General features: G+C 37.1%; 1 protein-coding gene across 1 annotated transcript; it reads right to left on the reverse strand.

Annotated features, from left to right (window-relative positions):
- On the reverse strand, window positions 1–27,090 carry LOC144979436 (1-acyl-sn-glycerol-3-phosphate acyltransferase alpha-like). The gene is made up of 7 exons (XM_078926082.1): window positions 26,758–27,090; window positions 8,795–8,931; window positions 7,872–7,983; window positions 6,298–6,361; window positions 5,148–5,243; window positions 1,643–1,715; window positions 1–592 (listed from the first exon to the last, which is right to left on the reverse strand). Exons 1-7 carry the CDS (start codon window positions 26,961–26,963, stop codon window positions 438–440), a joined length of 843 nt encoding a protein of 280 aa, XP_078782208.1. The 5' UTR covers window positions 26,964–27,090; the 3' UTR covers window positions 1–437.

Here is a 27,090-nt window from a genome sequence, read left to right on the forward strand (position 1 = left end):
TTTCTTTTACTTTATTTTGCTTGAATGGGAGTGATCTATATTCCGGTTTTCGTCCAACCAAGTCATTGATCATGTGATGTATTGTTGTCAAATGATTGGATATTTCTTAATAAATTTGAATCTAAACAAACTGCTTTGTTTATAAAAATTGTAAACATAATTATAGACCAAGCTGAATCAAATGGCCTATCGTGATGTTGGATATTTCCAACATGGTGAACCCTTTTTATTAAGTAGGTCATTTTGAACACATTTGGCCATGTGACCAATGACTCAAGTAGATGGACAAATAAAATAGAACCCGTTGTAAAAATTGACTCCATCTATTATTAAAGCTTTCCGTCCTTCCACTCCATCTCACTCATTCAATTCCATTAAAACTTCGACCACTTTAATTTGTACATATGAATTCACAAATATGGAAAACAAAGCTTATGTTATGATGCTACATCTGTCGGCTGCCTCGCCTCTTTGCTGATCCTCTCAAAACAGGTAAGCATTACTTCCCTTGTCTTCTCGGTCAGCGAGCTGACGTCGTCTGCTGTCAAACCCTCCGTCTGGATTGGAGGAAGTGCCTCCATCACTATTTTTCCTGTGGGATAATTACACAATTACAAAACCATAATGCAAAATGAAAAAAAAAAACCATGATAGAAATGAGTCATCTTGGTCATTTTTTGTGGTTGTCATTGTTTGTTTATTTATTTTTTAAGGGTTTTACGGTGCTTGGGACACATGCAGGTCATATAAGTACCATGCAGGTCATATTAGCACCACCATGTTCAGTGGATATTGCGCTATATAAAAGGTAAAATTATAATTCTTTGAAAAAAAAAAATATTAATCAAGAAGATTTCAAGCCATTGCTACACAGATCATAATTTAAATACAAAAATGTAGAGAAAATGTTTAAATAAACGATTCTACAGAATAGGGACCACAGTACATGACAAGGAACATTTCAGAATTAAGACCCTACTGCACCCAACAAAAACAATTATGGATAAAATCATACCAAGAGCCCTGTGATGTGACAAGATCAATGCCAGGAGAACAACTTTCTTCTGTACACCTTTTTTTGTTTTCTTTTCAAGCTGTTATTTTTATTGACATTTTGTTCTATGTGTATGGATTCCATTTGAGTTAGCCTAGTCATGTCGTCAAGGCACTTTCAACTGGAACAAAAACCCATGGGTGAGTGTCCTTCATTTGATAGCTCTTTGGGGGTGGGGGGGGGGGGGTTCGTGAGCAAGTCTTTGTTGTGATCCCCTAAGTAGTTGATGATAGTAGAGAGTCTACACCATCCAAAGTCATGTCTTTGTATAGATGGGGGGGGGGGGGGGGGGTTCGTGAGCAAGTCTTTGTTGTGATCCCCTAAGTAGTTGATGATAGTAGAGAGTCTACACGATCCAAAGTCATATCTTTGTATAGATGGATGCCTCTCTCTCTCTCTGTCTATGTCTCTCTCTCTTGCTTTCTCTTTCTATCTCTCTCTCTCTCTCAGCCAGGCTGAGGGTGCTGTATCAACTGGATCCTGAGTTCATCTATCTGATCCAGTGATATTTGTTATTCTGCTTTGATCTCGCCCATCTCTATTTCACCCCATATATCTGACCTTGACCCCAAATGACACAATACGTACCCTCATCAAACCGCTTTCCTGGTTTACTGTAGAATGGATCGTATGAAGACAAAACGACTGGAATGACAGGAACCTGCAATGAAACCAGTTTTACAAATCATCTACACAGAATCCAAGCCTTTTCTCATTTGAAAAAAAATAAACAAATAAAACAACTTCATCAGCCAACACATAAAAGACCAGAAAAGAAAGAAATAATAAAATTCTACCTCTAAGGTTCCTCTCGTACAATAAATAATTTTTTTTTTTTAAAATCAGTCCTTCAGAGCCATTAGGCCCATGGCGCTGGAGTTTACTTTCCACCAGATCTAACAGACCCAGCTACCCAATCAGGGGAATCAGGAAAAAATCTCGACTGCCCCTGGGATCGATCTCGGTCCCTTTACGTGTGAAGCAAGTGCTCTACAAACTGGGTTATTCCCCCGCCCCCCCCTCCAATAAATAATGATGAGATAAAAGTGTGAATAAAGAATAGACACAGATAAGACTAAGATGATAAAAGTCATGGACTATAAAACGTTTTCTACAAAAATCAATAGAACAGCCTCAAAATAGAACAAAACAATAAACATGGAATTTTGTATTTGGTATTTTGTTCTTGTTTAAAGCCGTCAAATTCTTTCTTCATAGCAGCCAACTTTTCAAAGAGCTAAAACAGCTCATCCTCACACACAATGTCGTCATGACCCAAAACACCAGTATGTTTGGACTATTATATGATATATTTTAGATTTTGAGCTGTTTCTGTTCCTTGTATTAATTTGCTAGTCAAAAAAGGGCATAACCCTGTGACATGCACGGGTCAAAGGTCATTTCCATCACATATAAACAATCCAATCTTTAAAAAAATTTTCTTTAACTTTTCTCCGGATTGCCTAAGCAGGACCGTCCCCATTGTATCCGACAATATGGCCGCTATGATTTTGTACATTAAAGGATAACTGTATCCGACAAAATGACCACTATGATTTTGTACATTAAAGGATAACTGTATCCGACAAAATGGCAGCTATGATTTGGTACATTAAGTCTAGTAGCGTGCAGGTCCAATATTGAGGACGAGCATAACTGAGTCAGTGGGGCGATGGTCCAGTATTGAGGACGAGTTGGCTTTGACGCCAAGCACGCCAGTCCATTATTGAGGACAAGATCAACCCGTTTATGAATGGAGTTGTTAACCTTTCTATATTTAGAAATGCAGTAAAAATTTAATTGATTCTGATTGGTCAATAATTTAGCTATGTCCTTCAACTTGTTGAAGGCAAGTTAGTGGCCTTTCAAGTCATAAACAAAGCCAACAAAGAGCCCCCCCCCCTCCCCCCCCCCCACCCCCATGCCCCTACCAAGCTGTTTTGCATGCTCTGGTCATCTGTTACATCTCAAACAAAGGACACAAAGAAATAATGTTACCCACGTGTGTGTGTTTGTAGAAAATTCCTTTATTACATGTGTAGCATCTGTACGTGGGCTCTTGGTGTGTATATGCGTGTGTTAGACGAAAACTAGGCTAATGTGTGTAGCAATAAGGTGTAAAGCCTTGCTCCCTCTCATTCCACCACTCAATTATTCGTAATAGACAGATGACTGTTGCAGGTTTCATAAATTCTTACTAAGTTTGCTCTCTCAATAAATATCTTATTTCTCTTTAAGAAATGTAAAGGATGTATCATAAATTATTGCTATTAGCTCAAAAAAGTATATTTTCTGGGATGGGTGTAAATATTGAAAAACTGCTAGGCGAGCTGCCATTGTTTCAACTGATCAGCTGTAGCAACTAGGCACTGTCCAGTGTAGCTTCCGGAATGCAAGGCCGCATCACTTGAGTTAAAGGATATCTGTATCCGACAAAATGGCCGCTATGATTTGGTACATTAAAGGATAACTGTATCAGACAAAATGGCAGCTATGATTTGGTACATTAAAGGAAAACTGTATCAGACAAACTGGGCTATGATTGTACATTAGTTAACTGTATCGACATGACGCATGATGGTACATAAGGTAATGTATCAGACAAAATGGCCGCTATGATTTTGTACATTAAAGGATAACTGTATCCGACAACATGACCACTATGATTTGGTACATTAAAGGATATCTGTATCCGACAAAATGGCCGCTATGATTTGGTACATTAAAGGATAACTGTATCAGACAAAATGGCCGCTTTGATTTTGTACATTAAAGGATAAACTGTATCAGACAAAATGGCCGCTATGATTTGTACATTAAAGGATAACTGTATAGACAAATGGACCAGCTATGATTTTGTACATTAAAGGAAAACTGTATCAGACAAAATGGCCGCTATGATTTGGTACATTAAAGGATAACTGTATCAGACAAAATGGCCGCTATGATTTGGTACATTAAAGGATAATAGTATCAGACAAAATGGCCGCTATGATTTGGTACATTAAAGGATAACTGTATCTAACAAAATGGCCGCTATGATTTGGTACATTAAAGGATAACTGTATCAGACAAAATGGCCGCTATGATTTGGTACATTAAAGGATAACTGTATCCGACAAAATGGCCGCTATGATTTGGTACATTAAAGGATAACTGTATCAGACAAAATGGCCGCTATGATTGTGTACATTAAAGGACAACTGACTCCACATCAAGATTGTCAGAAGAACAAAACCATTTCTACGCCAGCCAACAACTGATGGGAGCAACATCCCTCTACAAAGAGCGATGGACCATGACAGCATAAGGGGACAAAACTTGGTGGGCAGAAGACAAAAACGACAAAAGACTATCCTTTGTTAAAGGCGTGAATACCAACCGTTGCATATTTAGAAAAGTGTGTGGAGCAGGCACTTATGTTGATTATAACAGATTGAAAGATATTAAACAAATATGGTAAAATGTACATCCTTTGACAGATTTCACCCTTCCCCACAATGGGAGCGATCTATATTCATGTTTTCGTCCAACCGAGTCATCAATCACGTTATTTGTTGCTGTCCAACGATTGGACATTTCTGAACAAATGTAAACATGCTGCTTTGTTTATGAAAGTTGTAAACATATCAATGTGTCATGCTGAACACAATGACCAATCGCGATGTTAGATAGTTCAAAATATGTGAACACTTTTCACTATGTGGGTCACTTTGAGTACATTTTGCAATGTGACCAATGACCTCAAGCACATGGAAAGGTGATATAGATCGCTCCCATTCAGGAAAAGAACATCAGACAGGTAGTTTCAATGTCGAGACAGATACATAATAATAGTAAGTTATTTAATAATAATAAGTTATTTATATAGCCCTCAACGTCCACATAAGTGCTCAGCAATCAACAAGGAGAATTTCCATTCATTAGAAATATCCAACTTTTAAAAAATTATTTAAAGATTTGTGTCTCCAATTTGCCAATTCAGAACAGTCACAATTTTATCAAGACAGTTGGCCGTTATGCATATAAAGATGTGGAAAAAGTGGTCTCAGGCCCTAAATGACCCCATTCCAATTCCACGGAAAGTTTTTACCTGTGCCTGGACAGCTATATGGAATGCTCCCTTCTTGAAAGGCAACATGGAACCTTCATGGTTACGGGTTCCTTCTGGGAATACCACCACTTTCAGCTGTTGACAAAATGGGAATTTACAACACTTTCAAATATATAAATAGTAGCATCCACCACAACATTACATTGTAAAGGTCACCTCTGACATTGGACAATGTGACAGTTAAGCAGCGTGTGTGATAAAGGTGGTGGTACGAAGAAAATAAAAATAATTACGGTCAGATTAAATAGTAGTAAGAAAACCAACAGAACTGTAATGCATTTTCATTAAGTAGCCTTTCAGGGCCTTACAGCCCATGGTACCAGAATTTATCCCAGTGTATAGTGTTAAACAGATGACACCAATTCTTGCTACCATTTGGATAGGATGCTAGTCTATCGCAAAGTACTTTCCACCAGATCTAACAGACCCAGTTCCCAATCTTTTCTGGGTGGACAAGGGTGGAGAGGGGGAGGAGAGGGGGGAGGAGAGGGGGGGGGAGGGTAAAGGGTGTCAGAAAAAAATCCTGACTTCAACGGTGATCAATCTCAGTCCCTTTGTGTGTGATGTGAGTACTCTACCATCTGATCTATCGGGGACTCCACCCCCTGGTCTATCGGGGACCCCACCCCCATCAACACACTCATAACCGACAACCTACAAAATGTGTCATTTCTAACAATGACTACGAGCAAACACATAAGCCCATGACAAGGTACTATTGACTGAAACACAAAATGTACTCAAAATTTGACAAAATGATAATAAGCTGTTAGAAGCTGTGGACTGTAAAAAGCAATAAACAAAAATAAATCTAACAGCTTCAACAAATAAAAAGAACAATCCAACACGGAATGTTTTGGGCTAAAAACCCTTCAAGGCTACGTACTGTCTATCAGATCTGGAATTAAATCGGGTGTCATTTCATTTCCAGAATTCTGGAAATTTCCAGAAAAGTGACATCTCTTTTTAATGCTTATAGATTCAGGATTAGAAATGTTATGTTGTGTGTTGGTTTGACAGTTCAATAAAATTCTTGAATTGGTCGGTAAGGAAAGAGTTACTAATACAAGAATTTAACCCCCCCCCCCCCCCCCCAGAAATGTCACCAATCCAATGAGTCATTCCTGACCTGTTCTCTCCTGATGGTCTCCATCGTGTCGTCCATTGTTTTTCTTGCTTTGGTGGAATTAGATCTGGAGTGGGAAATATTCAAATCAACATGGATAAACATTTATATATATATAGTTTAAATAGACACAAAAGACGTCCTTCAGATCGACTAGGCCTATGAGGCCAGTGTTTATTCCGTTTTCTATAGCATGAAATGGAAACATTTTTTAAAAGTTGAGCTTTTATATAGCGCAATATCCACTAAACGTGCTCAAAGCGCTTTACAAGGCGTCCCTGGTCAACAGCAACATTTTACATGTAGGACTGGACATAACACCTGTTAGGCGATATTACAATTTTTCGGACCGAGACAATGCTGTTAACGGCCAGGAACTCATTTTACACCTGAGTATAGTGAGAGAATGTGAGTAAAGAGCCATTTCCAAGGACTCAACTATGCGCCGAGCGAAGGCTCGAACCCAGGACCTTCCGATCCAAAAGCGAGTGTCATACCACTAGACCACATAGCCGCAGTTGGTTGCTACACTTTTAGATAGATCCCTAATAAGACCTACTCTAGACTTGAAACTGAAGCCATACAGGGCGTTATCGTCCACCATTGCTAGCTGCTGTATTGTGCAGGATCACCTAGACCTGTGGTCGCCCGGTACTTTTTTGTGTAAGGTATACCCCTTTCTCAGTACTGATTCGTTTATTCTATTTTTTAGCCATGACACTTTGTTTTTACTATAACTAGAAGAGTTCTACTTTTGTTTCCACTTTACCGTTCACCGATTGAGACAGAAGTTACAGTTATTCTTTAATGAGTTGAAAAGTGTTAGAATTTGGAATTTTGTTTAAAATCAACTTTTATCATTTTTTTCCATAGTCTTGATAATTTCATTAAATAATGAGACATATCACACAAAAGGAAATTTATTCTTCTATTCCTAGACGTTTGAATCATCTCTGTATCTCATACAGTCAAAAAGCTATGCCTTTTTAAAAATCCTCATTCATTAGCAAATCAGTGCCAGGACTGTATTCCATTCTAAAAACCTTTTGGTATCAGTGACAGGTTTGCATATTTTAATCAATCGGAAAGCAGATTGGAATTGCACTGGATGTGTTATCGTTTTTAACCCTGTCAAGGCCATTGCTATTTCAATCCTACTCAAACAGGAAAAAGAAAAGAAGAAGAAGAAGAAGAAGAAGAAGAAGAAGAAGAAGAAGAAGAAGAAGAAGAAGAAGAAGAAGAAGAAGAAGAAGAAGAAGAAGAAGAAGAAGAAGAAGAAGAAGAAGAAGAAGAAGAAGAAAGAAGAAGAAGAAGAAGAAGAAGAAGAAGAAGAAGAAGAAGAAGAAGAAGAAGAAGAAGAAGAAGAAGAAGAAGAAGAAGAAGAAGAAGAAGAAGAAGAAGAAGAAGAAGAAAGAAGAAGAAGAAGATTTTGAATTATTATTTTCGTACCTACATTCAAGCCAATATGAATATTGATATTCTTTCTCAGAGATAAGATAACAACAACACCCAAATCAAGTCTATTCTCACTATAGACACACACACATACAAACACAACACTGAGAAACCATTCTCACCTGTCTATATAGACGGTGCCACACAGCCAGGCCCCCAGACCAAATGTACCCGTGTACCAAATCTCTTTCTTGGCCAAACACACCGTGTTTTTGGGCCAGTGAGTGAATAAAGCTGGAATGGGAAAAGACAATATGATGATGATGACGGAAATGACGACGATGATAATGATAATGTTAATTATCATCATAATCATCATCCTCATTATTATTATTATTATTATTTGTTATTATTATTATTATTATTTGTTATTATTATTATTATTTGTTATTATTATTATTATTTGTTATTATTATTATTATTTGTTATTATTATTATTATTTGTTATTATTATTATTATTTGTTATTATTATTATTATTTGTTATTATTATTATTATTTGTATAATTATTATTATTATTTGTTATTATTATTATTATTTGTTATTATTATTATTATTTGTTATTATTATTATTATTTGTTATTATTATCATTATTATTTGTTATTATTATTATTATTATTTGTTATTATTATTATTATTATTATTTGTTATTATTATTATTATTTGTTATTATTATTATTATTTGTTATTATTATTATTATTTTTGTTATTATTATTATTATTTGTTATTATTATTATTATTTGTTATTATTATTATTATTATTATTATTATTATTATTATTATTATTATTATTATTATTATTATTTATTATCATTAGTATTACTATTTATATTATCATTATTAATATTATTTTTTTAAAAACTTATTATTTTCATTAATACAAGTGGGAAGGGGGGGACAAAAAAATCGACGATTACTACATGAATATCTAGTCAAGAATACCAGTTGCTGGAAATGAAATGAAATGAAATGAAATGAAATGAAATGAAATGAAATGAAATGAAATGAACTGAACTGAGCTGGCCATGGTCAAACAAACTCACGAATCAAGTCGATGGAGCTCTGGTGATTGACGACCACAATGGCCGCCTTCTCCTTGGTGACATTGTCCATCCCCCTGGCCACCACCTCCAGGCCAAACAATGGACGAAGGAAGTACTTGCATGTCAGACGTACAAATCTGATCAAATCAACAAAAATTAAATATTACACTTTACTATTTTGTTGTTTTGTTTTTTTCAAAAGACAACAGAATACTAAACATGGAATTTTTCAGGCCGCAGAAATTGAAAATCACCTCTTCCTACATTGAAAGGTTTCAACTCAATATTTTGTAAAAGGAGAAACTTGACATGCAGCGCAGACTGACTAGTTGTACCAAACCACATCCAAAAGCTTCAAGGAGTGGAAAACCCTAAAGGTGTTCACACCGTACGGTGTGTAGCGTTTGGATGTGGTTTGGTACAACTAGTCAGTCGGCGATGCATGTCAAGTTTCTCCTTTTACAAAATGTTGAGCTGAAACCGTTCAATGTAGGATGAGTTTTCTGACCAAAATTTTTTAATACGAGTATTGTCCTTTTTTTTTGGGGGGGGGGGGGGTTCAGTGTAGAGCAGAAATGATGGAGACAATAATGAAAAGGGAAAAGAATGAGATTGGTCAATCATTGATGGATTGGTGGAACAGATTGACATCAATCTCTAACCTTGACAAATGGATGAATGGATCAATCAATGTATGTATGTATGTATGTACGCATGTATGTATGTATGTACGTATTTATGTGTGGTGTGTGTGTGTGTGTGTGTGTGTGTGTGTGTGTGTGTGTGTGTAGCATGAAATCTGAGAGCCCACCCTACCAATCCCAACCATCCCAATGAAAAGACAAAGCAAGGCCACCCATTGAAGTCACCCCTCCGTGTTCCATCCAGGCGTGTGATTTGTGATTGATTGATGACGAGCATTCATGAATTGGTTGACAAAGCATGGGATTGGATTCAACAACGACCTCGTCCCACCAGGCCTCCACTCCAGACCAACACCACAGGAACATCCCAGGGATCAGCACAGCATGATATGGATACAGCATACAACAATCACCTTATGTTTACTTGGTATTTTGGAAAACCCTATTGGTGCTATGCATTTAAATAAAATACTCACAATATCCGCTAAACTACGCCACTGAATGCAACTTTGTTGTGAATATTTTCCCCACGGGAAAGAGAATCAACACACCATTACTGTAAAAATTTTAAAGTTTGAGTTATATTTGATTGCAAACGATGAAAAGATCAAAGGAATTCGGAATTGAGAGAAAACTGTTTGGTCTATCACTATCGGTATTCTAAATTCGTAATGTCACTTTCAATATAAGCCTGCATGCAAAGAACCACGGCATCACATTTCGTAACTTTGGAGGAATTTGAGATATTCCGTGCGCACGGGACTTGAAACGGACTATAGTTAAGTCCCTTTAATACTGACCAAATAACAATACGATTCAATAGTCTGATGTCACGCCGCCCGGCAACGGCGGCCATCTTGGTTCTAAACAAAGAAAATCATTACTTTTCATTTTTCATGCTGGCTAGAACTTTTCATATGCCTTGTGATCAGAATGTGTAAAAGTCAAAACATGATCAAATTTATGGGTTTTTTCCCCTCTGGATAGCCTTTATGCTCGCCGGAGAAATATTTCATACGGGCGTCCGCCATTGTTCCGATAGTTTAGAGCCAGTGTTACTAAGTTACCATGCGTCATTAGGCAGGAAGTGACGTTACGACTGTTGAAGAGTATTACACAGACCATACACATGAAGCTGATTAAACCAGAAACGTTAGATTGTAGCAGTTGTATTTCTCAGCCATTTCGATTTTTGACCAATGAAAACGCGAGATCTGTGACACACCCAGAAGCCCGCTCGGACAAATATATAGAAAGTTGTTTACAAACAATAGAATGAAGGAAGTTGATATTTATCGATAGAACGAAGCTCAGAACTTTGTTACTGCTTTTTGCCATCCATGTTAATGAGTAATTCTCACTAAACTGTATTAAACAGACTATAACAGTTCAAGGTAACACATAGTTTTGTGCGTTGGTCCGTGATACTTCCGGTTGGCAATTTTGTGAGTTTCTTAGCCAACCGCACAGAATCTTTCTGCTCATTGTTATTGTCTTCCAAAAACTAATTGTGTGATTAGTTCTCACAAGATACACACACTCAGACTATAAAAAGTTCAAGGTTATGGACTATAGACATCATGGAGAGGTGTGGAAGTGATGGCACAGGACAAAATAAGAGCGGAGGTGCTTCGTTGATGGACTATGACCCCCCCCCCCCCCCCCCACCTGTCGGGGCAAAAGGCCAAAGTGAAGTGAGCCAATAGCAAGTTAACGATCGACCAACGACCAGGAAGAAAAAAGGATCTGCCATCACACGTCGCCCGGTGCTATTGCTGTTTCCATTCGGTCGACTGTCCGAGGGCGCGGCTATTTTCCCTTCCGTTAGGTGTCCACAAGTGCAAACGAGAGGAGCAGAAAAAAATAGATTTAAAAAGCGACTTGTACTGTCGTCATACCGTATGACATTAATCTTGATTTACATGAGGCCTGCTGAGTGAATAAATAAAATACCGTGAAATGCACTGTGCGTGAAACATCAATATTCCCGCTATCGATAAAATCAAAAGCGCGCGTATTTCAATATGTAAAATGGTTTTTGTCTATGTGACACCCCAGGTCATGACAAATTGAAATGTTATACGTATTAGTATTATATGACAAACCATAACAACACGTGTATTTTCTATCGACCGTGCTATTTGTGGGACGTGCTATAATGATGTGATATCGTTGGAGAAGACAACGAGGACTTGTTATCACCAACGATTATTGAAGAGGGTCATAGATCGATGGAAGATGATAAGGGGACCACGATTCGAAATGCATCCTTTACACGTTAGACGTTCAAGTCTTTCAATAAATAGAACGACATTGACCTCATCCATCTCTTTGTTATTGTTTCGAGACAGCCATGTTTATGAGTAGTTCTCACTGAATTATATTCATCAGACTATGGATTTAAAAAAAAACAATAACAAAGACCTGTGTGACGTCAGCTTCGTTCTATCTATTAATCAGATCGTAGATGGAACGAAATTGACGTCACTCAGATCTTTGCTATTGTTTTTAGCCAGCCTAGTTTATGAGTAGTTCTCACTAAATTGTATTAATCACATTATAGATGGAACGAAATTGACGTCACACATCTCTTTGTTATTGTTTTCAGACAGCCAATTCTATGAGTAGTTCTCACTAAATTGCATTAATCAGACTAGAAACGTTTAAGTTTACACATAGTTTTGTGTATAGATAGTTTGAAGTTGACGTCACTCGGGTCTTTATTATTGTTTGTTTTTTGTTTTTTTTTTTTGGGGGGGGGGGGGGGGGTTTGCAATACGCGTGTATGAGCAATTTTCACTAAACTGTATTAACCAGACTATAAATTATAGTATAAACGTTCATGGTTACACAGTTTTGTGTGTTGGTCCCGTATACTTTTGGATGTCAATGTTGTGAGTTTATTAGCCAAGCGCATACAATCTATAGATAGTATGCTCTTGGCTAAGAAACTCACAACATTGACATCCAAAAGTGATCAACATACGAAACTATGTGTAACCATGAATTTTTATAGATAGTGTGCGCTTGGCTACGAAACTCAAAACATTGTCATCCAGAAGCATAACACAGAAAACTATAGATAGTATGCAGATGACGTCACTCAGGCCTTTGTTATTGTTTTTGCCATCCGCGTTTGTGAGTTGTTCTCACTAAACTGTATTAACCAGACTATAGATAGAATGCGCTTGGCCAAGGAGTTCACAACATTGCCATCCGGAAGTATAACGGACCAACACACAAACTCTGTGTAACCATGAACTTTTATAGTCTCGTTAATACAGTTTAGTGAGAACAACTCACAAACGCGGATGGCAAAAACAATAACAAAGGCCTGAGTGACGTCATCTCATACTATCTATAAAAGTTCATGGTTACACAGAGTTTGTGTGTTGGTCCGTTATACTTCCGGATGGCAATGTTGTGAACTCCTTGGCCTAGCGCATTCTATCTATAGATAGTTCGAAGATGACGTCACTCAGGCCTTTGTTATTGTTTTTGCTATCCGCATTTGTGAGTTGTTCTCACTAAACTGTATTAACCAGACTATAAAAGTTCATTGTTACACAGAGTTTGTGTGTTGGTCTGTTATACTTCCGGATGGCAATGCTGTGAACTCCTTGGCCAAGCGCATTCTATCTATATGTAACCATGAACGTTTAAAGTCTGGTTAATACAGTTTAGTGAGAATTACTCATTAACGCGGATGACAAGAAAAACAAACAAACAAAAACAAAATAGAATAGTGCCTGTTCGTAATAGTATTAGCCTTTGTCTGTGTCCGTAAATATTGGGGGTTCTCTCTCTCTCTCTCTCTCTCTCTCTCTCTCTCTCTCTCTCTCTCTCTCTCTCTCTCTCTCTCTCTCTCTCTCTCTCTCTCTCTCTCCCAACAAAACAAAAAAGTTTAGCTACAGCATGAAAAGATAAAACAATGCCCAAAAAAATTAATAATAATAATAATAATAATAATAATAATAATAATAATAATAATAATAATAATAATAATAATAATAATAATAATAGCAATGCATTGCTAACTGTTATTTTGTTTCATTGAGAAAACACACGGCGAAAAATTGAACTCAAATTTCAAATCATAACAAACAAAAAAAACAGATCTACGATTTATTGAGGAATTTCAAACACTGACATGTGATCAACTTTTGATAACTAAAAAAACAAAAAACAAACAACAAACAAACCATAATATGTTCGCGTGAAGGACGAGATTGAGGCTCGGTACGAGACAAGCTTCGTTCATGGCGGGTGGAAATGGTGATGATATCAAATCTGATGATGACAAGGTTAGGGTGTAATCGTAGCCCGATGGTAGAGGGTTAACAATTCCACACTCGACTGACGCCAGCAGGTTTGACAGTGAATATTCATGATAAAGGCACAACATGCTGACATCAATTCGATATGACACACGGTGGGAGGCGACAAATCACGCTGACTGAACTGACAGATTATAGATAGTATGCGCTTGGCTAAGAAGCTCACAACATTGCCGTCCGGGGGTAAAACGGACCAACACACAAAACTATGTGTAACCTTTAACGTTTATAGTCTAGTTAATACATACTGTTTAGTGAGAATTACTCATAAACGACTGAGATCGCAGCCATCGTAAAAGTTATAGCCTGACACCGTGTCCTTCGTAAAGTTATGGCCTGATACTGACCAAAATATGACGTCAAAATGCCACTCTTTTGCCACAAAAGAAAACAAATCGTGAGTTGTATTCAATAGTTCAACCAATGAAATAACTTGTTTCCATGAGCTCTACTACTAACGACAACTCACTTGGCGGTGCAAAAACCAAATATTGACGTCAAACTGCCAGTCCTTTTGGATCTCAGTATCAGGCTATTACATAACGATGGCTGCGCTGACACTGACCAAAAGATGACGTCAAAATGCAAGTCATATGTTAACGACGGCGACGGTGAGATGCTCAAGGCTAGGAAACTTATGAACGTTTTATAGTCTGGTTAATACAGTTTAGTGAGAATTACTCATTAACGCGGATGGCAAAAACAGCAACAACAAAGACCTGAGTGGCGTCAACTTCGTTCTATCCGCACCCCCCCCCCCTACCCAACCATCACATAAATGTTGCAGTCAAATGTTCAAGACTCATCGGGGAGGGAACATCACCACCCCCCCCCCCCCACTACCCAACCACCACACCCCTTGCTCTTTAACCCCAAATGAATGAATGCAGTGAGGTTAGCCAAAATACTCACCCCATCCGCCAGCCGGATATAACGTTCCAACACACCAAACTCGGTGTAACCTTGAATGTTTAAAGTCTGACTGATAGAATTTAGTGAGAACTAATCATAAAAGTGGCTGGATGATGAAAACAATAACAAAGAGCTAAGTGACGTCCATTTCGTTCCTTCTGGCAGTTGTTGTGAACACTTACCCAAACTCAGAGAATCCGATGAGTCGATATTCAGCAACCAATGACACACAGCAGGGGGGACACATTGGTATGGGTTTAAGTAAATTATTTCCACAAATTAGTTCTAGACAGTTTACATTCCCCCCAGTGCCGATGCAAACGTTGCCATGGAAATTCTAATAAGTCATGTGGAAAATGAAAAAAAGCAAATCGCCTGACTGTGTTTTTCTTGTGACTGGCGATTTTAATCATTGCAATAATAAAATAATTCCTGGACCTTCACAATTTGTTCAGTGCTTTACTCGTGACAAATCGACACTCGACCTATTTTTCTGTAATGTTGACAAGTCCAATAAATGTTTTTCAAGAGCTCCACTCGGTTCATCGGACCACATTATGTTATTATTACCTATATATCGCCCTGTCATCAAACGTTGTAAGCCAGTAGTGAAGTGTGTTCAGGTCATGAACGAAAGTGTGTGTGAGGAGTCACGTGGCTGCTTCGAGTGTGCTGATTGGAATGTAACTCTCACATCAATTGTCATGAAATGTTTTGAAAAAACTTATTTTGTTACGAATTAATAACCCTGTTAGACCTCTTTTGGACCCTTATCAATTTGCCTACCAAAGTAAACGTAGTGTAGAAGATGACATCCTAGTTTTTACAAATAATATCTACAAACATTTAGACACGCCTAAAAGCTACTGCAGAATTCTTTTTGTTGATTTCTCATCTACATTTAATACAATTCGGCCCCACCTCGTTACTCATAAACTTTCTACTTTTAAAAATTAATCCTTATATCATCTCCTGGGTGCTAGAATTCCTTACAAATAGAACACAATATATACAAGTAAAAGGAAATGTCTCCAATATCATAACTTTAAATACCGCAGGGCTGTGTAATCTCTCCCATGCTCTTTATACTTTATACAAACGACTGTAAAAGCACAGATTTAAACATACCCCTTTTAAAATTTGCTGACGATACAACTCTACAAGGACTAATTACTAATGATAACGAAATAAATTATAAGAAAGAAAGAAAGAAATTTGTTTCCTGGTGCGACAATAACCACCTTAAATTGAATGTTAGTAAGACCAAAGAATTAATTATAGACTTTAGAAAAGATAAGAATAAAAAAGACCATATTACTATTAAAAATGAAAAAGTAGAACAGGTACAAATATCTAGGAGTCAACATGGACAACAAATTACGGTGGGACGTACATTCCAGTTATATCAACAAATTGCAATGGGACTTAAATACCAGTTATATCAATAGTAAAATTAATCAAAGAATGTACTTTTTACGGAAATTGTCCCAACTTAACATTGACAAAACACTTTGTACGCTATTTTATAGATCTGTAACAGAAAGTGTTTTGGCTTTTTGTATTACTGCCTGGGGGGGGGGGGGGGGGGGGGGAATTGTCTTAGCTCAGCAAAAGCTAACTTTGACAGGATTATTAAAAGAGCTAATAAATTTACTACAGGATCCATCTCTTTTAATGATTTATATTCAGAATACTGCTTAAGAAAAATGAGTAATATTTTAGATAATCCAACTCACCCTTTAAATCTTCAGATCACTAAGTCGAACAGAAGTGACCGATTGTTGTCTATACGAACAAACAGGGAAAGACACCTCCGATCCTTTTTACCTTACAGTTGCGGAATTCTTAATAAGGAAAATAATTTATAAATTTTGGTCTACGTCTGTTTTAACTTTGAAACCTTTTCTTTAAAATTACTCCATATCCACAATTTTTTAAACATCAATTTATAAAATCGCTTACTACAACTTTTCTATTGACCTTTTTATTCTACATTACGTGCCATGTAATTTAAACTATGTAATTTTTCTCAGTCAATTTACAATAGTATTATACTGTAACTAATTCTTAGCTTTTTACTGATCTTTTTTTCTTATATGTTGACATCAATATACCTTTTCTATATATTTATATCTTTACACTTTTATAATCTGTGTGTCCCTTAATTTATACTATGTAATTATTCTTACAGCCTACAATATTATTATACTATATATACCTATTACCAAATTTACTTTACCACATTATATTTACGTATATTATGTTTATGTATGTATCATTGTCGGCATTTCATACGTCTGTACAAAAATTTCCTTTTGGATGAATAAAGTACATTATTATTATCATTATTATTATTATTACCCGTCAGACCAACACACAAGACAACGTGTAACCTGAGACGTCTGATTAGAAGAATGGAGTGAGAACTAATCACCCATCTAGTGGTCTAAAAACAATAACAAAGACCAGTGTGACGTCATCTTCATTCCAAAAAAAAATAAAAAATAAAATAATAATAATAATAAAGTCTTTAACCCGAGATATAGAATAATTTATTTTTTAAATTACGTCCATTAGTGCAACGACACCATAAGATCCCGTCGCCTAGGCATTCCATGAAGGAATAACAGATAACCCATCAAACAGGATGTCTGATGTCAACAGGAATCGCCCATGGTATCCAAAGTGAGCAGATTGGGGATTAATAATCTTGCCCAAGGAAAAAAAAGTGCCTGAAGCGGGGCTCGAACCCGGGACCTTCGATATCACAGTACAATGCATTGACCACTCGGCTGTACCAAAATACCCATGTCATTATCATCATCACCATCATCATGGATCATACCCATTCCATCATCATCATCATGGTTCATCAACCCCTAAGTACACCATAGAAAACACACAATCCTGTAGCATCAATAAAATAACCACAACACATTAAAAACACGCCTTTCTAGTAATGAGAATGGATTGGGAAAAAACTAAGCGCGCGACATGTTCTTAATTGTTGGTAATTGACAATTACGGGGGGGGGGGGGGGGGGGGGGGGGCGGTAATCAATACAGTTCTCAAATCAAATCATGGGTCTTGTTGCTACTCTCTCTCTCTCTTTCATTTTTTTTTCTTTCTCTCATCGACTCACAATGTTAACACAGGCGAGCGCACCATTAAATATAACTACACATGATGAAAGCCTCCTGTGACAAAGCAATGCCAACAACCAAATGTAAAATGTCTGTGTCCCTATCCTATTCCTATCATTCCACACGTGTCAATAGATTCTCGAAAGGCCTACGACACATTGAATTTCGTCTTTAGATTTAATTAACCTGCCAGTTACCTTCCACTCAAACATAAATTAAATATCATATTTATTTTGTTTTGTTTGTCTTATTTCAACTCCGAGCTTTGAGCAGCAACGATCTGCCGTGTCAACCAATTATGAACAGGAAAAAACCCCGTCAGCAACGGAGGATTTGTTGTAATCTTTCCTTCCAGACGGGGAAGCAGCTGGCATGACATGTCGCTCTGACCAGTTCTGTGAATGTCAATGACCTCGGTACAGAATTATCCTTGTTGTGTAACGTTGGTAAACAGTCTGGAAATAAGTTGTTTTGTCTTTTTAAGTGTTAGGAGGTGGGGGAATCCTTTAGGGCCAATGGAATCAAAATGTATCTCGGATTCTATAGCGTGAAGGGGGGGGGGGGGGGAAAGAAATTGCTCGCTATCATTTGGATAAGCTGACAGTTAGTCTATCGCAAGGTACTCTCCGTCAGGCCCATCACTGAAACGAGGGGGAAAATGAGTAACAAAGAGCCTTATTTGTTTGTTCTTCAAACAAAAAGAGTTACTTCCGGGTGACACAATACATTCAATTGATCCACCCACGAAATATCAGGCTCTGTTGACTATCTGGTGATATATATATATATATATATATATATATATATATATATATATATATATTATAATATATATATATATATATATATATATATTATATATATTATATATATAGTAAACAATGTTATCACCACAAATATTAGATATAAAAACATCAACGTTTACATTGTAACTTGGCATACGTAGCTTATCACTGTTATCGATCCGTGGGAAGAGGAGGAGGGGTGTGTGTGTGTCTGTGGGGGGGGGGGGGGGGTTAGAGAACAAACTCTAAAAAAAATCACAATGGAGGACAGACTGAGATAAGTCCAGCACTATCGTATTCTGTAATATATATATATATATTATATATATATATATATATATATTATATATATATATATATATATATAATTTTGGACAGAAAACTCATCCCTCAAATAGCTATCAAATACAATGACCCTCACTTTGGCAACAAAATAAAAACAAAACTAAATAAACAAAAAACACACACAAAACAATTTTATCTCTCTCTCTCTCTTTCTCTCTCTCTCTCTCTCTCTCTCTCTCTGTGTGTGTGTGTGTGTGTGTGTGTGTGTGTGTGTGTGTGTGTGTCTGTGTGTGTGTATTTGTGATAATGGTTTATCTTCCAGTTTTCGTTTGACTTGTTGACAATTTGTCATTGACAGTTCTATGAGATAACAGCACACATTTGAAGGATCGCCCTAAGATATATTCTTGTTTAACTGTGGATTTTTATCTAGTTGGAGATTGGAGATACTTGTGGAAATACATCACTGTTACGTTCCTGACAGTGACAGCTCTCCCTGTCTGTTGTACTGAAGACAAAAACAAAACAAAACGCGTACTTGAAACAATTTGGCCGGAAAACATGTCCTTCAAATATCTATTGATTAAAACGAACCTTATCTAGGCAAAAACTCTCAAACCTGGGACGTCAGTTGAGATGTTGAGAAGTCCCAGGTATGAGAAATGTGTGTTGTTATCTCATAGAACTGTCAATGACAAATTGTCAACAAGTCAAACTAAAACTGGAAGATAAACCATTATCACAAATACACACACACACACACACACACACACACAGAGAGAGAGAGAGAGAGAGAGAGAGAGAGAGAGAGAGAGAGAGAGAGAGAGAGATAGAGAGAGAGATACTATTGTTATATTTACCACGATGTTGGAGTCAGTCTACATCGATGTTGCAGGCCCTTACGGCCATCGTCAGAGTCCTGGTGATGGCTAGAAGGCTTGAAACATCGATGTGGACTGACTCCAATATCGTGGTAAATATAACAATAATAATTCGCTCCATTGTCACATGTCAAGCACTATTGGTACCATATGTGTATCCAGCACGATTCAATATAAATAAATATAGATAGATAGATAGATAGATAGAGAGAGAGAGAGAGAGAGAGAGAGAGAGAGAGAGAGAGAGAGAGAGATTGAGAGAGCTCAATATCCCATCCCATCATTACAAGATGGGACATGAATTCACAGACCAGTTGATGCCTGAGACGTCAATGTTGAAGGACGCTGCCAGACTTATTAAAGTTTCAACCACATCCAAATGTCTGCAGGAAACAGTAAATACCAGGTTATCCAATCCATCTATCTCGGGGGGGGGGGGGGGGGGGGGTCCTGATAGATCAGTTGGTAAGGCACTAGCTTTAAATATAAAAGGATCCTAAATGAGTAGAGAACATTCACGCCACCCCCCCCCCCCCCCCCCCCTTCCCACAATCCCAAACATTCTGATAAAGATCAGAACAAGTGTATGTATATGACAGGTGACAGATACAGCAAGAAAGAAAAATAATCCCAATAAATCAGTCTGCCTCAACTGGGATCGATCCTCAGACCTTCTGATTACTGGTCAGACGTGCTACCATTACACGACATTGGGACAATTTTAATACAGTCCACTCTGGATAAGCTTGGGATCAGCGAAAATGTTGCAATTAACCGAAGTTGAGTTTCCTATCCACTATTGCAACATTTTACACACATATGGTAAACCCAAACCAGTTGTAAACATTGTTCGGAGTCCACCACAGACTGAACAATTTGAGTCCAGAAAGGCATCGGAATGACTGGTCACAAAATTGGAGAATTCTTTTTTAGCTGACCCGGCTAACATTAACATACCAATTTCATCATCCTTATTTAAACTACTATAACTTATATCTGAAACAAAAAGTTTTACTGGAATTTCAAAAGCTGGAAATAGAATTTCCTGAGGCAAAATCTTATATATCAATTTCAGCACACAGATCATGCCAGCCCTATTTACACCACTATAACTTACTATGATGGCATTCATCCAATATCAACAGCCACCGCCACCACCACCACCACCAACCCTTCCCTTTTTTATCAGATTAAAAAAATACTCAAATGTGGTGATGGTTGTAATAGCCATGATGGTAGGGATGATAATGATGTGATGGGTTAGTAGTAATGGTAATAGGATCGACGATGGCGTGGTGATGGTTGTAATAGCCATGATGGTAGGGATGATAATGATGTGATGGGTTAGTAGTAATGGTAATAGGATCGACGATGGCGTGGTGATGGTTGTAATAGCCATGATGGTAGGGATGATAATGATGTGATAGGTTAGTAGTAATGGTAATAGGATCGACGATGGTGTGGTGATGGTTGTAATAGTAATAGCCATGATGGTAGGGATGATAATGATGTGATGGGTTAGTAGTAATGGTAATAGGAACAACAATGGCGTGGTGATGGTTGTAATGATGATGTGGTGGTGATTGTAATAGTGGTGGTAGGGCAGATGATGATGTGGTTGTTGTAGAAGTAGTGGTAGGAATGATGATGGGTGGTTGTTGTTGGGATGGCCTGTATGATGATGTGATGATGATTTTGGTTGTAGTAGCAGTGTCGATAGGAATAACGACGATGTAGTGGAAGTAGTAGTGGTAGGGATGATAATGTGGCAGTGGGTGATATAGTGGTAATGGTGGTATCGATGATGATGTGGTGGTGATTCTAGAAGTGGTTATTGGGATGATGATGATGAAGAGGGGAGGGCAGTTGTAGTAGGTTTAGTAGTAGTGATGATGTGGTGTTGTTGTAGTACAGGTGGTATTAATGATGAATGATTTGGTGGAGGTTGTAGTATTGGTGGTAGAGATGATCAGTTGGTTATCATAATAGAATTGGTGGTAGGGATGAGGTGATGATGATGATGTGGTTGTTGTAATAGTGATAGAAAGGATGATGATACCACAGTGGTTGATCACGACAGGGTGGGGGTGGTTGTTAAGGTTTCAATATCTTTGGGGTTTTTTTCCCCTCTTTAATTCAAAGAATAGTGAAAAAGTCAGATTTGTGATGGTGGTGGGGGAGATGAAACAACAGTTTAGACGGATTTCTGCCTCTAGACAGAAAACTCCCAGAATGCATCCATTGATTTGATACTTCAAGAACACACAAAGAGAAAAAAAAAAATATGTTTAAAATTCTAAGAAATGAGCATTATTACAGCAATGAAGTCCCTGACCCATCTTGCTTTGTTTACCGGAGAGATGCCACCTTGATCAATATTTGTTCCCAAAATTTCAAAACTCAGCTACGAAGATAGACTCAGAGCATTAAACCTCCCTAGCCTCAGAAGACTAAGAGGAGATCTAATTGAAACTTATAAATTGACCAACGGTCTCTACAAAGTAAATGTAGAAGATTACCTCACATTTAACAAGGACAAAAGAACAAGAGACCACTGTTATAAACTTGCCAAACAGAATTACCGTTAAAACATCCAAAAAAATTTCTTTAGTCAGAAAATTGTTGAGACGCGGAATAGCCTGCCTGAAAAAATAGTTACAGCACCAAGCATAAACAGCTTTAAAAGCCAAATTGACAGTTTCCTGCAGGATCTAAAATACAGCACCGATTTCCCGTTGAAGCCAGCCTTTCGACCTCCACAAGTTGGTGGAGACCGATCCAAAGACCATCAACGGGCCACCAGTCCTCTACGGTGAACTCATACTCATATATTACGCATATATGGACATCTAATTAGCATAAATCTACTGGCTATCTCAGGCATGCTTCCTGGCATGTGAAATACCTTGGCCTTCTTACGCCTTACGTAAGCACTGCATCGGTAAGCACACATACCTAGGTATAGAAAATATCAATCCGTAACAGGAGAAACGATAGTCAGTATCCACAATTCAAACGAGCAAGAGAGAGCGAGACTGAAAGTGGTTCTTCACTTTTATAGCCAGTTACAAAGTCACAAACACACAAGAAGAAACCACACAACACACCACTAAAGGACATAAAATAGGCAGTTTAGTGAGCAGCAGCAGTGGCAGTCAAATTGTGACCCAACTCGCCCATAGGAAAGTTGTGACTGGAAATTGCAGTTCGCGTTTTGGGGGGTTCAATTAAAGATGCATAACTTCGTTATAAAGAGGAATATCGCAGATATTTTGGTACCATTATTTTCATCTTTCAATTTCCGTTAAATGGTGCCAATTAAGGAAAACTCCATAAAAAATTCCAGAAGTTATATGAAGTTAACATTTGGCAATTTTCAAATGCATTTTTTTATTTATTTACAATGTGTGTTTTAAAAATAAAAACGCTTGTTTTTAGAATAACATCTAAACATTCATGCCAAATTTCAGGGCTCTATATATCTATGCGCAGACACTTTTTAACTCTGCACCGAAATGCCATGTTTACATTATCTTCTCATCATGGCTGCCCGACGATATCGATATTTTAAATTTAGTTATGTATTATTTTAAATTTAGTCCATAATATTTTAAGGACTATTATTTACTTTATTTCTATTTTGAATTCATACTTTCAAGCTTTTTTTATGGGCATTTTATAGTTTTTGTTTTAAAAATTTCGTACTTTCCTTCTATTTGTGAAATCCGATATTAATAACATCAATGTTTTGAAAATACCAATTGCTTTAAATTTATTTTATTTTGCCATCAAGTTTCTTTCCCATAATGTCTCGATATGTTTGTTATCATTTGTATCCATATTCTAAAGGCCTTAGCCTTAATAATTATTATGGTAAGAAGTTCTATTAGTTATAAATTTTGACACCCCTACACATTGAGAGAGAAGGGGGGGGGGGGGAAGAATAAAAGTTATTAATTGTCAGTTCATCAAATGAAGTAATAGCAATAAACCTAAAGCGGTTCAACAGAATTTTTTAAAGTACGACAAGCCAAAACTTTCCTTCTAATTAAAATAGGGAATCCGTTTCAATTTATTTGAACTGTTTAAATCTACCATTTTATTTAATGCAATTAAATTGCCAGAGGTAAAAATAACGTAGTGTTTCTATGCACCTCAGTTGACGGTGTATCTTAACAGAGTGTTTTTATACACCTCCATCACGCATGTGCATTCCACCCAATTTCATCAGTGATATTGTGTTTCTGTATTTGGCACACGGCGAAAATTATATTGTGACATCTGTGGGATGTTTTTGGTAATAAATTTATATAAAAATAATAATAATCTAAAAAATCGAAATATAAAACCAGAAAATAGAAGTTGTATTGAAGGTAAAATAATGTTTTAGAAAGACCTTATTAAATGTGATGAACAGTCAGGTGGCTCCAGCGCAGTGGACAAGCTGTCAGACTTTAACTTTAACCATGAAAGTACTGGGTTAATTCCCATTGCAGACATTTTTTAAAAATTTAAGTTTACTTAAATGAGAAAGATATCATTTTTTTTTCTTTAAATTGTTTTTCAAACTTTTTATCATGTTTAAAAAAAAACTTCGATTTTAATTTTCTAAAATTAAATATTCATTATTCATTATTATTCAGTTTTTGTGTGCCATGTTTCTTTTTACCTTTGATTTTTAAAATTAATGTTATTATTCTTTAATTTATTATCATTGTATAAACGTACATCGGTAATCACTAAACAGCGTGCTAAACTACTACAATCTAAAACTATTTAAACCTCATGGACGTATGCAGCAACATTTTCATTTATCAACCATCACCGCCAACAGAGGTGCATAAAAACGATGCATTTTTTTACACCGCCAACGGAGGTGCATAAAATTGTGCGTTTTTGTACACCTCCAATGGAGGTGCCTAAAAACGCCACCTAAACTAACTCGTCATTACGCAACATGTTTTTATATCTTTTCATTTTAATATTCTCAAACCCTTTTTTATTCTCTATGTATTAAATCAAAGAGGGGAATTATTTGCAATTGTTTCAGTGAGTTATTAGGGATAAAACCAAAAGTGATATAGCAAATTGTTTCTTACGTCTAGCCGAGTTTTTTTATTATGTAACATTTGCGTCATATTATGTAATAATGTGCTAATTTGAAACGTTTATCCAATAGACTATGCCATATCGGCATGGGGAACGTGCTCACAGGCTCAATTTCAAAAGGTTGAAAAAATCCAAAACCAATGCCTACGCGTGATCACTGGAGCAATGAAAACAACACCAATTCACAAGATGGAAACCCACACAGGAATAAAACCTCTCAAAGAACAACGAAATTTAAAAATAGTGACACAATTCTCAAAGATAAAATTCATGGAATCCCAACCACTGCATCCAAGTACAATGGAAAAGAAAGAGAATCGACTCAAAAGGGAAAACTTCATCGCCTTGGGACAAAAACTAGAGAGCGAATATAAAGTGACACTAAAGGAAGATATTGCCCAAATCAATGTCCCAAATCTCAAACCACCACCGTGGAAAAAGAAACAAAAATCCATAACCATCAACAAGAAAAACATTCGAAGCAATAATGACAATGCTCAAACCCTAAAGATGATCAATAAAAAATACCCAATGACCAACTGGATAAGAGTTTATACAGATGGCTCAGTTTCCGGCCCCCTCATGAATGGAGGTGCTGGTGCACTCATACACTGGACAGATAAAACAGAAACAAAAATATCTGTATCAGTGGGTTCAATGTGCACAAGTACTAAAACTGAAGAAAAAGCCATCCTCAATGCAACAAAAGAACTATCCAGAGATCACAGAATATACGGGAAAAATGTGGTTTACTTGACAGACTCTGATGATGCTCTCCGGTCTATTGAAAATTACCAGGACTCTGAAGCCGCACACACTGTGGAGGCCCTTGAGGGCTTATCTGATAAAACAGGAAAAATTGTGCTGCAGTGGATTCCAAGTCATGTAGGTATATATGGAAATGAAATTGCCGATCAACTGGCCAAAGAAGGAGCCCAGAAGGAACAACCGAAGTCGTCAATCACTTACCATCAGCAAAAGAAAATAATAAAGCTAAAAATAGACAAAGAAAGGAATGACACACACCTAGAACACAACAAGCAGGATCCAATCCATGCCATTCAGCGAAGTAGCCAAGTCACTCTATTCCGCCTCCGAACAGGACACAATAGACTAAGAGGACATATGTTTACAAAGCTAGGTATTGGAACAACCCTTATTGCCCATGTGGAACCGACCATGAAACCACTTTACATGTGCTTATGGATTGCCCATTATACAACGTGCAACGTTCGAACCACTGGGTCACCCCTACAACACTCAACACAAAGCTCTATGGTGAGGCTGAGGACCTAAAGCGGACCACAGACTTCATAGCAGATATCGGACTGCAGCCATAGATGTCCATCAGAGGAACGAAGAAGAAGAAGAAGAAGAAGAAACGTTTATCTTCCTCTTTATTAATGTAAATGCATTGTCCTCGATAAGACAAACATTTTGGTATACAATATATAATAATTACTCCATATTGACTGTTTTTCCATTTTTATTAACATTAACAGCACGCGATTTCGGTCACAACTTTCCAATGGTAATTTTGGTGTCGGGTAAAAATCAGTCTGAAATTCAGACTTTGAACTGCTGTAACTACAGTAACTACATTTCTAATCAAGATAGAAACAAAATTCAAACTGTTTTGTAATCAGTGTTGCCAGATCTTTCATAAGATTGGTTTCAAGTGTGTGAGTTACATTTAGAATTTCTATTAAACTCCCTAGTCATAAAACCGTTCACAACATCAACACAGCTAGGAATAGGAACAACAACAACCAGAACACACAACAAATGTGTTCCCTACAAAAGCATGACGACGGCAGGACCCCGTTGCTGTACCAGTACCAATGCTATCAAATAAGTCACTACTTACAAATGATTTCTCCAATGTCTGGGACGAGGTATTGAATAAAAAACCACAACAACGGCAGCGATCAAAGCTGTGAGGTAATAAATTGTCAATCTGACATGGTATTTCACGGCACTATTTGCGCGATAAAGAACTGGCAAGGAAAGTATGATGACAGACAATATAAGCTGCCACCATGGTAGTCCAAGAATAATTCCTTCGTGATTCATGATTACATGAGATGATGCGTTGATCCGAAATCGAAAAAAATTTCTTAGTCCTAACGACGTAAAATATCTTGGACTTGGACTGCAGTCTAGCGTTCACTGGGATTCAATGTTGAAGTTAAAAAGTGAA

Source organism: Berghia stephanieae, chromosome 9 (genome assembly GCF_034508935.2).
Source record: "Berghia stephanieae isolate SIO BIC M18660-M18661 chromosome 9, UCSD_Bste_1.3, whole genome shotgun sequence".
Taxonomy (NCBI): domain Eukaryota; kingdom Metazoa; phylum Mollusca; class Gastropoda; order Nudibranchia; family Aeolidiidae; genus Berghia; species Berghia stephanieae.